The 13,894-nt window shown below is 36.9% G+C and overlaps 1 protein-coding gene across 2 annotated transcripts in view; it reads right to left on the bottom strand.

Annotated features, from left to right (window-relative positions):
* Window positions 1–13,894, bottom strand: part of LOC126354799 (splicing factor 3B subunit 1) — a 66,755-nt gene that overhangs the window by 24,611 nt on the left and 28,250 nt on the right. For both annotated transcript variants that reach the window (XM_050004712.1, XM_050004714.1), the window contains 4 exons: window positions 5,492–5,696; window positions 4,992–5,282; window positions 4,374–4,514; window positions 1,538–1,719 (listed from right to left, as the gene is read on the bottom strand). In XM_050004712.1, the coding sequence (XP_049860669.1) occupies window positions 1,538–1,719; window positions 4,374–4,514; window positions 4,992–5,282; window positions 5,492–5,696 (819 nt within the window). The remainder of the gene's footprint in view (window positions 1–1,537; window positions 1,720–4,373; window positions 4,515–4,991; window positions 5,283–5,491; window positions 5,697–13,894) is intronic.

Raw genomic sequence — 13,894 nt, 5'->3', positions numbered from 1 at the left:
ACATTGGGTAATTAATGTTTAGTTTGGTATGATAAACTTTAGAGGGGGAAAACAGGTATGGAACAGATGAATGTTCAGTCATTTCTAACATGTGTAAAGATGTATGTTATATGTAGAGACATGATTGACTCCAGCTCTGGCCAGAAGGCAGTCAGTTTGAGACGTTACACTGTGAACAAACAAATATGACTAGCACCAGGATGTAGAAGCAGGCCCACTCTTCATATGCTATCGGAGGAGATGGGACACCATAATAAATTAGATGAGCAACTTAAGGAGGAAATAAGGTCTATTGCAAACATCTTTTGTGATAAATTTAATTCTGAACACAATGTAATTGTTACAAATATGAGGGTCTGTCAAAGACAGTAAAATGACTACAAATTATAAGCACACAAAGTGGAAAGCCCCAAATTAATGTTTGAAAAGAGGTGTTGAAAGTACACTGCTTTACCACAAATTAACCCTCTAACTGTAGGCATTTTTCTGATTTTTCTGTACAGAACCATGGTGCATTTTTATTTGTTAATTAAAATGGTTGGAAGGACAGAAATATTGGAATGTAACAAGAAAACCAAAAATTTACTTTAGACTTGAATTTTAACAGACAATATAAATAATGCAGGAAATGTGAAAAACTGCATTCAATGCTATGAAGCAATATAAACTTATTTATACATATTCTGAGTGTTGTTTGTCTTAAAGAAAGGTTCCAGTCAAAAGCTTGACAATACAAATAAGATACAGCTGTAATGAGAAGGTATATGTGAGTGAGACCGGATAACATGTAAAATAAAGACTCCTGCAGTTTCAGACAGAAAACTATCAACATTCCATGTTCCAGAGCAACAGGAAAATATTTGAAGGGAAAACTGCGATGTCCAATGTGCTAACATAATGGAAATTAAGTCTGCTGATTATCACGGGCCTCGCCAAAGTATCCCAAAAGAGTTTTAAGACACATCTGCATCACCCATGGCTGGAGCGTTAACCAGCAGTTATTTGTGAGATGAGAAAGGGGTTGTCAATCATTAAAAAGACAAACTATGCTTGAATGTAATTAAGTCCAGACCTAATGAATGTAAAATGCAATAAGTGAAAGCTCAGTTGTGTTACTAGTTGGACCACTAGCAAGGAGGAATACTGTTACCTGGATTACTGAAAAGGGCTATTAATAACACACTAGAACCTATTTCTCTAGAGGAAATATTTTATTTTGCGATCACCATTACTATTAATTCCTTTTCATTTGATAACATTAGTTAATGGTAGCTGGATCCGAATTATAATTTATTTTTAAAACTTTTCGCATTCTTAACAAGGGTACTATGTTTGATCTATAAGAAAATTGATGTCACATGAAACTACAATTAAATAAAGAAAAATTATCTACTTCTCAATTAGTAGCCAAATGGAAGAAATCACAAAAAAATGGAAGATTTTAAAACCAAAGAATAGACTAATTTGCTGGAGGAATTAAGACATGTAACAAATGAAACCAATATTTGCAATATATTTTTAAGAAATTCCAAATTACCAGCAGCTTGTCAAAATATTGTGCATCTTCTGGTTTCATAAAGGGCAGATTTCCTTTGGGCTGGTTGTCCATATATTTTGCAGTCTTATCCTCTGTCTGGATAAAGAAACCAGCCGGTGTGCCAGCTATAGGTGTTGGTGTTGCTGTCAACTTACGGGCTGGGGTGCGTATTGGAATATACCCTGTGATACAAAGAGACAGGATTATCTGAAACTGACATGTGAGACTGGTTTAAAATATAAAGGAAATTAATTTAACATACTTGCAATATCAAAATATAAACTACAAAATGTTGAAAATAAAATTAAGGCTGCCCATCAACCTAAAACAGCATTAATTACCACTTTAATTATTGTTGAGTGTTGGATTAATTTCTACATTCTACAAAGAACATACACAATGTCTGATATGACAGTATTTTACCCAAGGACTTTCTAAAAGAACAAACCCACTAAAACACATCAATGGCACCTTAAATTAATTGTGGAAACTCTGAACTACTTTGACCTGCAATTTAATGTTTACTAAAGGCAGTATGTATGAGGATTGACCACCACCTACTAAACAGAACATCTCCGACAATGGAAAGTTCAGGATGCAATAAAAACAATCATCAAATTTATCCGAGAATAATAAAATCCTGAAAACAAGACAACCCCCATTTTTAAGAGGGTCCTTGAAAAAAAATTGTAACACATATTCTGACTTATTAAAATTATAAATGGTTTTATCGATATAAAATATCTGCACAAAACATTAGCATTATACCTGTTCTAAATTATTAATTGCCTACATTTTAATAATACAAGGGGAAATAAACATAAAGAAATGACTTACATTAATTATTATCTTCACTACCTTTTTTGCTTACTAACCATAAGCCTGATGTCTGGGGTATCACCATTTTTAATCATCACTGTCATCCTACTAGCACAACTGTAAAATTTATATCTTTGTTGTCAAGCAATATTTGGCTGTTCCCTCCAAAATGTGGCAATTTCTGAGGTGGTTTCTGTAGCACCTGAGAACACAGCTGTTTTTTGCCGAATACATATTGGATTTCACTTTCATACTGACATGAGAATGTTACAATATTTCTTGCTTCAAACATAATGCCTGCCTGCCGCTCTCTCAATGGCTGCATAGAAACATCATCCAACACACACTCTTTCGTTCTTGTCATATCTCAGGAGGAGAATCAAATACACTGCTCATGGAAATATTACATATGCAACTGGCCCCTGTGTAGACTCTTACTGTCTCCTGCAGAACTGTTTTAAAGTCAAATCACATGGATTCAATCAAACTGTAGTTAAAACATGGGAACACTCATAAAAATCCAAAGAACATGATGTAGATTCCCTTGGCTGGCAGCACGACAAAATTTACTGCCACCCACTCATCACTCCCGCCTCTAAGGGCTGCTATCATTGTCCCCCATCCAGCCCTTCTGTAGTGCTGTGCTTGAGCAACTGAGAAACACAGAATTAAATATTCTGCAGTGTGACGGCACATGTAAAAAACACCATTAATATATGAATAAAAGACAACAAATATGATTCAGTTCGATTCTCAAACTTTCACTCATCCCGGATCTAGTGACATTGTTAGTACTACCTACATGGTGGTATTGTCATGGTAACTCATTCTCATGATAATCATTAAGGTCAACTTAATATGATTTATTTTATTTTTTAGACATTTAACTCTGGGTTAATTTTCTTTCTTGCTTTGTATTAATGTCACCAGCTTGTCTTGAAGCTGATTAAAAGTGGTAATGTTTTTACTCGGTATTCTAATACATGAACAATGACCGAATTTCTCATTTGCAACCCACTTGGTAAATCATTACAGTCTTTCATAACCAAATAAAATATTGGCTTGCGTTCAGAATCAAGTAATGTTTATTGAAGAACATTTTCACCTTTCAGTATTACCTTCACTTACACGAACCATAAATGTTTGTTACAGTCTCCATACATGTATGAGAACTTTTATTGCAAACCTATTCAAATACAAGTTTATAACATGATAGAATTTAGTGCTATGTTGTTGTGTATCATAAAATTGAAAAATTTTAAGCGAAATAATAAATTTAATACATTGTAGTTGTGGCTAGTTCATAGTTTCTTGAGTATCCATTGCACTAGCACTGCACAAGTCAAATGACATGCAACAGTTTGAGCAATCTCAACTCTGTATTGAGCACTTCAGTGTATTGAGAAAATCTTGAGCATGTTCAAGAGCAAGTATCGTTTGCCTGACGTAACCTTCTGAATTCTTCATATTAAATCTGCACTTTACCTCAATAGTCAAAGCCTCGTCTGTAAATGTAAACAACCCCTATATCAATCTTTTTAACAATGTAAAATGTTGACCTCAGCAGCACTAGTTTAATCTGTGAATATAAGACAATCCCATATTTTCTGACTCACAATTTTGTGAAAAATTGCTCCTCTTATAACTGCGTAAATATGGTTACATGTGCAAGCAAACTGCTATCTCTCTTTGTTATCTGTCTGCCTGTCAGTGAGGGGACACCTATCCTGATACACACAGTTCATACTGGATTTTCACCTGCTACATAGATATGATTATTGTTTAGTATGTCTGAAATGCTAACTAATACATCATTGAGGAGCCTCATTTTTGGCACTAGAATAAGGAAGGAAACAGAACATCATTGGTACATCTATATCTGTGTATTATCTGTAAATGTTGTTACATTCCACCCTGGATTTTCCATTGTTTGTTGTATCTGTGTATTTCATAGTCTTAAGATTATGTGTAACTCCCAACCCCAGAAATATTTCACTGTAAATATTTGTGCACTGACCTGCTGGAGGTTGTAACACTTTATAGCCTGGTGGGAACATTGCATCCAATTCATCATCAGAGAGCGGTCTGTTTCTTTCATCAATCTCACGTTCCCAGCGGTATGCCTGTAACTGTTCAGGAGTCATCGTCGCCAAGTGCCCTGTAAAAATGAAAGAGCATATAGAAGAAATAACCCAATTCAAAATTTAACAGAGGTTCATAAAAAGGTAATCAATATATCGCACTGAATACAACAGGAAAAAAAAATTACTCAGTAATGTTGAAGTGTCAATAAATAAACTGGCATAACTTTGGAGAACACATATCAGCAACACTAAGTGAAGAACAGAAAACTGAAGAAAACATGAAATAAGACTGGAGCAAAGCTATAGAATGAACTAAATTGGTATAGCTCCTTGAAGTGTTCTGATAAAGTAGAATGTGCAACAAGCTGTAACCAACAGCCAACTTCTATGTTTTGAGACAGAATTTCAAATATTCAACATTGTGATGGAGAATCATTAAAATCATTAATTAAACTATACTATCAAACAGTAACAACTATAAAACCTCCTGTAAGTTTCTTACAGAAATCATTCCTCGAGTGCTAGATTACTTTTATCTGAACATCACAAACCTGGAGTAGGGGTGGCCATCGCCATGGCCTTCTGACCAGTTGGTGTAACACCAGACGGAGTCATCAGTGATGGCGTGGCCCCTGGTGTGCCGTGTGGAGTCCCATGTGGTGTGTGTGGCGTGCCGGGAGTCTGTGGGGTCATTGCGCCAGGTGTCATTTGGCTGGATGGTGTCTCATCCCAACGGCTACGCCTCTTGCTAGCAGACGGTGTTGGGGTCTCCTGGATAGGGTCACCGGCAGTCCGATCAGTGCGAGGTGTTTCTGCCCACCCACTACCATGTCCAGGTGTTTCTGCAATAGATAGTTATACAACATTATTTTTAGCTACAGCAAAAATAATTTTGCTAGTTCATAAATACGAGAAGCGTGAAAACAGAAAATTTGTACGTATTTCAATGACCACTTTACCAAATGAGTAAATTAAATGAACTTTAAACATTTAAGGCAGAGAAGACACATGGCAAAAACTACTTTAGAATTTAAAAAAATGCATGATTTACCTCTTTCTGTCTTTGGAGTCTCATCCCAACGGTTGCGCCGTGAGCTCGAGATTCCCTTGTCATGCTGTGGCGTTTCCCGGCCGGGTGTCGCATGTCCCGGTGTTGCGTCCCACATCCGTGTACTCTGCCCAGGTGTTGCTCCTGGGGTTTCACTACCCTTTGCATGACCAGGAGTCTCGTCCCATCTTGTTGAAGCTGGGGTCGCCTTGCCAGGAAAAAAGAAACATTACTAAAGTTGACTTACATAATATTTCCTACTTTGTAACCATAAGTCTACATGATACTCTTACAACATGAAGACACACAGAAGCATAAACGATACACTTTCCATGGAAATACAGAACATGACATTTGTATCATACTTAACATCATTGAGGACAAAAAGATGTTGTGCTACTTCTAAGCTTGAAGGTTAAAAAACAGCTCTGCATGAGAAAATGCCTAGAGTCAGGGTGATCCAGTTCAAGTCCGCCACACACCGTCAGGTGGCTTGCGGAGTACGGATGTAGATAGTAGATGTAGATGTAGAAGAAGTACCTATGCATGGGTGACTGGATGCCTCTGAGCAGAGGCTGAAAACAGCTTGTGCATTGGCAGTAAATGCTTTGCACACAATAATGGCGAGTCAGTTAACATTGATTAAACAAATGCAGTTAAGGGGACAATTCTACAAGAAAAATTCAACCCAGGTAAAAATACTAACACCTGATTAAATTTGCAGACTGTGACATTTATTTTTACTCATGAGTGATGAAATACTTCCACAAGATGCAGAGTGCCTCGTTGGGCAGCACTGCGGAAAGTGGGGTAGCTTCAAAAACTCTTTGACATGTACATCACCGTGCCATTATAACAATTCTGTGCTGCTTTAATACTTGTCTTCATAGAGAGTAGTTTTGTAAATCAGTCACTTCTAATTGCATTTCCAAAGATACAGTATCTGACGCAAAAGGAAACAAGAGTACTGAACAATTTTAAATTACTTACTAGCTACACACGTGTCAAAAACTCCGAGAAGTTTCACAATGTTATGTTGATGACTCATGAAATGTGCGCCTGAAAGTAATTTTGGAGAATGTAAATAATAATAGGACACACTGAACATTCAACAATCATTCAAATTATAATAAAAGTTATAACAATTAAAGAAGTCGAGAGTAACGAGGTGTCTCCAAAATCAACGTAGCTGTACGAACATGCTTTATTTGCAGCTACCGATTTCGCGTCTGTATAGACGCTTCTACAGGTTTATCTGCCAAGAATAAAAATCACTTTGTGAAAGTTTTTTTGAAACAGTAGAAATGCAGAATAATAGATAGTGTTGGCATTCAAGTCCAAACAATACCAATTACTCACAATGCTACATTTTAATAACGGAGATGGGCAATTATGGAGTCCCAGGAATCAGGAAGTTATCCAAGTTAAAAGAGTCAAACGACATTGGTGGGTTGTCATAATAAAATTGAGTACACCAGAAAGATACTTGTCAAAATGTACAATGCATGACTGCTGAATGTGCCAGGCCTAGCAAAAACTGGGGAGAAGCAAATAATGTATGGGACGCTAATGTCCTGGGATAAAATGCATAACAACAAACTAACATCTAGGAAGAGTACTATAAGTACATGGGAAACATCATAAAAAATAATGCTATATTAGGGAACTGAAACATTGTGAATGGAAAAAACCTGAAAACATCATGTACAATATTTTACAGGATTCAGTAGATGCCAGCTACATAACAAGATGTAACCAAAACTTTAAAAATCGTGTGATGTACATACTTCTGCCGCACAGCTAACAGGCTTATGTGTAAGCAGCCCATTAATGCTAGCAATACCCTGGGAGGTGGAAGGCCACTGTTCCAAAGAGGAAAAAATACACACACTAACAGCTGCAATGAGAAAATCATAACACCCTCTTTGGCACTGTGGTGCTTCACCTTCTGGTGTATTATTAGCTTCCACAAGCTGCTTACACCCCATAGGCCTAATAGCAATACGGTGGAAGTACGAGAATCGCACACGATTTTATGTTTTACTTACTTCAGTTCTATACAGCTGGTGTCTTATCAAATCCTGTAATATACCCTTCGGAATGTTCTCTTGCAAGCTATTTCCAGTCTATTCCCATTCTCAATATTTCAGTCCCATACTAAAGTACTATTTTTTTATTACATTTCCAGTGTACTTATAGTAATTTCCCTAGATGTTAGTTACTTCTTACATGTTTTATCCCCATGCACATTAGTGTCTCACTATTTGTTTTTCCCCACTTTTTCTTCTCTGCCTCTCTCATTCAGCAGTCATGCTTTGTACATTTTGACAAGCATCTTTCTGGTGTACTCAATTTTATTATGACAATCCACAAATGTGGTTCGACTTCTAATGTGGATAACTTCCCAAATGCTGGGACTCCATAACTATCCATTTACATTATGGACATATAACCACTGAGTACCTGTTATTGATTTTTTGGTGAATGCAACACTATCTACAGTCTGAATTTCTACTGTTTCAAAAAATTCCACACACGTGTCTGTATTCTTGGCAGATAACCCTGAAGATGTGTGTCTGCTGTCATGAAACCAGTAGCTGTTAACAAAGCACCTTCATACAGCTATGAGGATTTTGGAAACAGCTCACCATTCTTTACTTTTTTAATTGTTGTAATTTTTATGTTGAGTGTTTCTTATTGTTATTCTCAATGTCTCTACACTGTGGTTGGCCTCCCCAGAAATCCGTTTGTAGGATTTCAAAACTGGAAGATAATCCATGGTGGGGGGTCAGGTAGGAAGTAAATATACTGTAACAGTCTGCCTTTCAAATACATGCAATTTGTCCACTTATGCATAACTTTGTCACAAAAGTCAATAATAACACTAGATCCCTTCCCTGAAATTTCATATTTAAGTTACTTAAATGTATCGCAATATCAGTAACAAAGGTTGTGCACATGTGACAGAATTAGGTGTGAATGTGCACCTGAGCTTGCTCAGAGGGCAAGTTGAGACTGCTCGCATCACTTGGGGCACAGCTGGAACAACTTTAAGTTACCATAATTTCCCTCAATAGAACGAAATACTCTACTCCAATTAGACAGTTTTTTATATTCTCCCTGAGGAAAAGGTGGAGACAAAAAAGAAAACTGAGGGGACTCCAAGACTCATTTGCCCACTTATGGAAAAGATATAACATCAATATGATGTCATTACAAGAAGTAAAATAGTTTAAAAATCTTAATGCAGTGTTATACAGGATCACACTAAGATTATTGGAAAAAAAAAACCTTTTCGTGATGGTATGGAACAATTAGAACTCTAGGATGACTCTGTAAAAGAATTTTAAATTTTTATTTTCCAGAATGACTGCAACAGCCACAATTCATCTGATACTGAAACACTGATTAAAAACGCTGGAGACAAAAGCGAACTCAGATGACGAATTTTTATGCGTTAACACATATACAAGAAAAGACTGCACTAGACACAGCACAATCCAAGAACTAAGCTCTTTGAGTTGAATGATAAAATCTTTCTTCTTCTTCTTCTTCTTCTTCAGCCAACCCAATAAGGGTTATGTGACATGGAATTGAATTATGTCTGTAAGGATGTCAGTGAAGAGCAACCCAGAGAGTGTCAAGCTGTTCATAGACAGTAAACACTGCTGTTTGTGGCTGTGCTTCGCCATGAAGAAACAGGCCAGAAAGAGTTGGTGAAGTGATTTGCTGTAACAGACAGCTTTTACATATTTCAGTGATACTGTGTCTTTATCATTCTTCTGGAGGAAAGAAAATCATGCATGTGAAGTACATGTTTTTATATTAAAATACTGTCCCAAAAACTTTCCCTCCTAAGACATACTAGTACCAGCATTCACATCTATCCTTTTTCCTCTTCCTTCTCCAACCTGACTTGTTTTCAAAAACTACAGTATTTAGCTATGACCACCCTTTCATTCTAGAAATGCCTCTCCTCTGTCCTAAAAGGGATGACACAACTGTAATCAAAAGTCTTTACTATACAAGTCTGCACCAAACAGATGAGAGCTGGGACCAGAAGACGGACATGTTGCTATTTCAAATGTTCTTGGGATAGTGGAAGAACCCCCAACACTTATACCTAACCAATAAAATCTAAACAACAGTTACATTAGCTCAGGTCACCATTAACAGGCTCTCAGATTACATTATAACTCCAAATACTGCAAAGAGACAAGAGGTTTGATTACAACAATATAAAAATTAGTGCAAAATTTTTAAGCCTCTTCAAACACTTGAGCACCCAAGAAAGTAACATTTGCTAACTAATTTAAAATTGTAATAATATGTTGTGCTAGAATGGTATGAACTTCTTGCTTGCTCTTGATGCCGTTGACAAGAGGGATAGCCACTGCAGGATAATACAGCAGCTCAGCTATTCTGTTTCATACAGAGCATGCAAGTCACGCTGAAGTAACCAAGTTGCTTCTGAAAAGATATCTGTTAACCATCAATTGAAGAGTGGAATACGGTAGTGATAGGGAGGGCAGTTTTCCCAAAGCTGGAAAATATAATATGGAGGGATGATTCTGCTCAATCCATATGCATAACATGGAAATTTATTTCTGTAACACCACTTTTGACAGTTAATGTTATCAGCAGACTGTGCTGCAGTGTAATATATATGGCATTATTAAGTGCCGAACTGTTGTTGTTGTTATGTTGTTGTAGTCTTCAGTCCTGAGACTGGTTTGATGCAGCTCTCCATGCTACTCTATCCTGTGCAAGCTTCTTCATCTCCCAGTACTTACTACAACCTACATCCTTCGGAATCTGCTTAGTGTATTCATCTCTTGGTCTCCCTCTACGATATTTACCCTCCAATGCTAAATTTGTGATCCCTTGATGACTCAAAACATGTCCTACCAACCGGTCCCTTCTTTTTGTCAAGTTCTGCCACAAACTCCTCTTCTCCCCAATTCTATTCAATACCTCCTCATTAGTTATGTGATCTACCCATCTAATCTTCAGCATTCTTCTGTAGCACCACATTTCAAAAGCTTCTATTCTCTTCTTGTCCAAACTATTTATCATCCATGTTTCACATCCATACATGGCTACACTCCATACAAATACTTTCAGAAACGACTTCCTGACAGTTAAATCTATACTCTATGTTAACAAATTTCTCTTCTTCAGAAACGATTTCCTTGCCATTGCCAGTTGTAACATTACAGGACATATTGGGACATATTGAAGTATTCGATACTGTAGACTTTTAGGGGATGTCGATACAGATATGCAAAATGTAAAGGGAAACTTTGGTGATGTTTAAATATTGTGCTATGTCAATATTAGGACATTTTGCACAGAAAGAACAAAAATAGAATTAATGTAAATATATATTAGTGTTAGTAACCTATTTTCATTCAATTTTGTAATTATATTTCATTTTGTAAAAGAAAGACTCACTGTTTGCTGTAGCTCTGATTAATTGTATAAATTATCAGTTTTGAGCTAAATTATTTCGTATAATGTGGATAAGATACTTTTAAAAACTCACCAGCTAAAGAGAAAGTCTGTAAATGAACGTTTAATGCACACTTCTGGAACTTTCTATGGAGAAATTCTATATTATGATCGCAAAAATACGAAAAATTGTGAAAACTGTTTCATAACCTAATTTCGAAAGACGATTTGTATCAAGAAATATTGCTAAAAAGATTTATTTACGTTTTGAAACACGATTTAAATCATTTTACATATAAATAGTTGTTCTAAATCACTCAAGAAACATCCAGAATCAAATGTCAAGATATTTCTGGAAACATCGGTACAAATCTGGTGAAGGTTATCCAGAAGCTGGTAGAAAAATGTTATAAAATCTATTTGGAAATTATGCTTGTAAGAATTTATATGTACTGATCCTTTTACTTACTTTAATCTGTACTAAAATTCTGTAATGTCTAATTTAGTTTTAAGTCGTGAATTGCTATCGTATTGTAAACAAAACATTGTCAAAGACTCTCATTGTTTGGAAAGATATTAATACACCTAGGAGTTGTCAGTTGCCAGTTCGGATATGCAGTGCGGTTAGCTCTGAGAGTCGGCTGTTAAGTCTGTGAAGTCTGTCAGTTCTGTTTGAAAATAAACGTCTGTAACGAAGAATTACTTGTTGTCGTCAATATGAACTCAAGACCTTTTGCACGAAGCAGACACCTCCTAATGCAACGTTTTAATTTGGTTGAGGAAACTGGGATCGCTATAAGTGCAAACAAATTGAAGTGGAACGTTTTAATTTGGTGTTGAGGAGCTGAAATGTTATACAGTCTACATTTTATATCCTCTCTACTTCAACCATCATCAGTTATTTTACTCCCTAAATAGCAAAACTCCTTTACTACTTTAAGTGTATACAGATTGAATAACATCGGGGAGAGGCTACAACCCTGACTCACTCCCTTCCCAACCACTGCTTCCCTTTCATGCACCTCGCCTCATAACTGTCATCTGGTTTCTGTACGAATTGTAAAGAGCCTTACACTCCCTGTATTTCATCCCTGCCACCTTCAGAATTTGAAAGAGAGTATTCCAGTTAAGCTTTCTCCAAGTCTACAAATGCTAGAAATGTAGGTTTGCCTTTTCTTAATCTATCTTCTAAGATAAGTCTTAAGGTTAGTATTGCCTCACGTGTTCCAACATTTCTACGGAATCCAAACTGATCTTCCCCAAGGTCCGCTTCTACCAGTTTTTCCATTCGCCTGTAAATAATTCACGTTAGTATTTTGCAGCTGTGACTTTAAGTCTGAGGGTATTTCGCCTGTCTCATATATCTTGCTCACCATATGGTAGAGTTTTGTCAGGACTGGCTCTCCCAAGGCTGTCAGTAGTTCTAATGGAATGCTGTCTACTCCCGGGGCCTTGTTTTGACTCAGGTCTTTCATTGCTCTGTCAAACTCTTAGGCAGTATTGTATCTCCCATTTCGTCTTCATCTACATCCTCTTCCATTTCCATAATACTGTCCTCAAGTAAATCACCCTTGTATAAACCCTCTATATACTCCTTCCACCTTTCCACCTTCCCTTCTTTGCTTAGAACTGGGTTTCCATCTGAGCTCTTGATATTCATACAAGTGACTCTCTTTTCTCCAAAGGTCTCTTTAATTTTCCTGTACGCAGTATGTATCTTACCCCTAGTGAGACAAGCCTCTACATCCTTACATTTGTCATCTAGCCATCCCTGCTTAGCCATTTTGCACTTCCTGTCGATCTCATTTTTGAGACGTTTGTATTCCTTTTTGCCTGCTTCATTTACTGCATTTTTATATTTTCTCCTTTCATCAATTAAATTCAATATCTCTTCTGTTACCCAAGGATTTCTATTAGCCCTCGTGTTTTTACCTTCTTTATCCTCTGCTGCCTTCACTACTTCATCCCTCAGAGATACCCATTCTTATTCTACTGTATTTCTTTCCTCCATTCCTGTCAATTGTTCCCTTATGCTCTCCCTGAAACTCTCTACAACCTCTGGTTTAGTCAGTTTATCCAGGTCCCATCTCCTTGAATTAGCACCTTTTTGTAGTTTCTTCAGTTTTACTCAACAGTTCATAACCAATAGATTGTAGTCAGAGTGCACATCTGCCCCTGGAAATGTCTTACAATTTAAAACTTGATTCCTAAATCTGTCTTACCATTATATAATCTATCTGATACCTTTTAGTATCTCCAGGATTCTTCCATGTATACAACCTTCTTTTATGATTCTTGAACCAAGTATTAGCTATGATTAAGTTATGCTCTGTGCAAAATTCTACCAGACAGATTCCTCTGCCATTTCTTCCTCCCAATCCATATTCACCTACCATGTTTCCTTCTCTCCCTTTTCCTACTGACGAATTCCAGTCACCCATGACTATTAAATTTTCGTCTCCCTTCACTACCTGAATAATTTCTTTTATCTGATCATACATTTCCTCAATTTCTTGATCATTTGCAGAGCTAGTTGGCATATAAACTTGTACTACTGTAGCAGGTGTGGGCTTTGTGTCTATCTTGGCCACAATAATGCATTCACTATGCTGTTTGTAGTAGCTTACCCGCATTCCTAGTCTCCTATTCATTACTAAACCTACTCCTGCATTACCCCTATTTGATTTTGTTTTTATAACCCTGTAGTCACCTGACCAGAAGTCTTGTTCCTCCTGCCACCGAACTTCACTAATTCCCACTATATCTAACTTTAACCTATCCATTTCCCTTTTTAAATTTTCTAACCTACCTGCCCGATTAAGGGATCTGACATTCCACGCTCCGATCTGTAGAATGCCAGTTTTCTTTCTCCTGATAATGACGTCCTCTTGAGTAGTCCCCGCCCGGAGATCCGAATGGGGGACTATTTTACCTCCAGAATATTTTACCTAAGAG

Source organism: Schistocerca gregaria, chromosome 3 (assembly GCF_023897955.1).
Source record: "Schistocerca gregaria isolate iqSchGreg1 chromosome 3, iqSchGreg1.2, whole genome shotgun sequence".
Taxonomy (NCBI): domain Eukaryota; kingdom Metazoa; phylum Arthropoda; class Insecta; order Orthoptera; family Acrididae; genus Schistocerca; species Schistocerca gregaria.
This window is presented reverse-complemented; position numbering and strand designations above follow the sequence as displayed.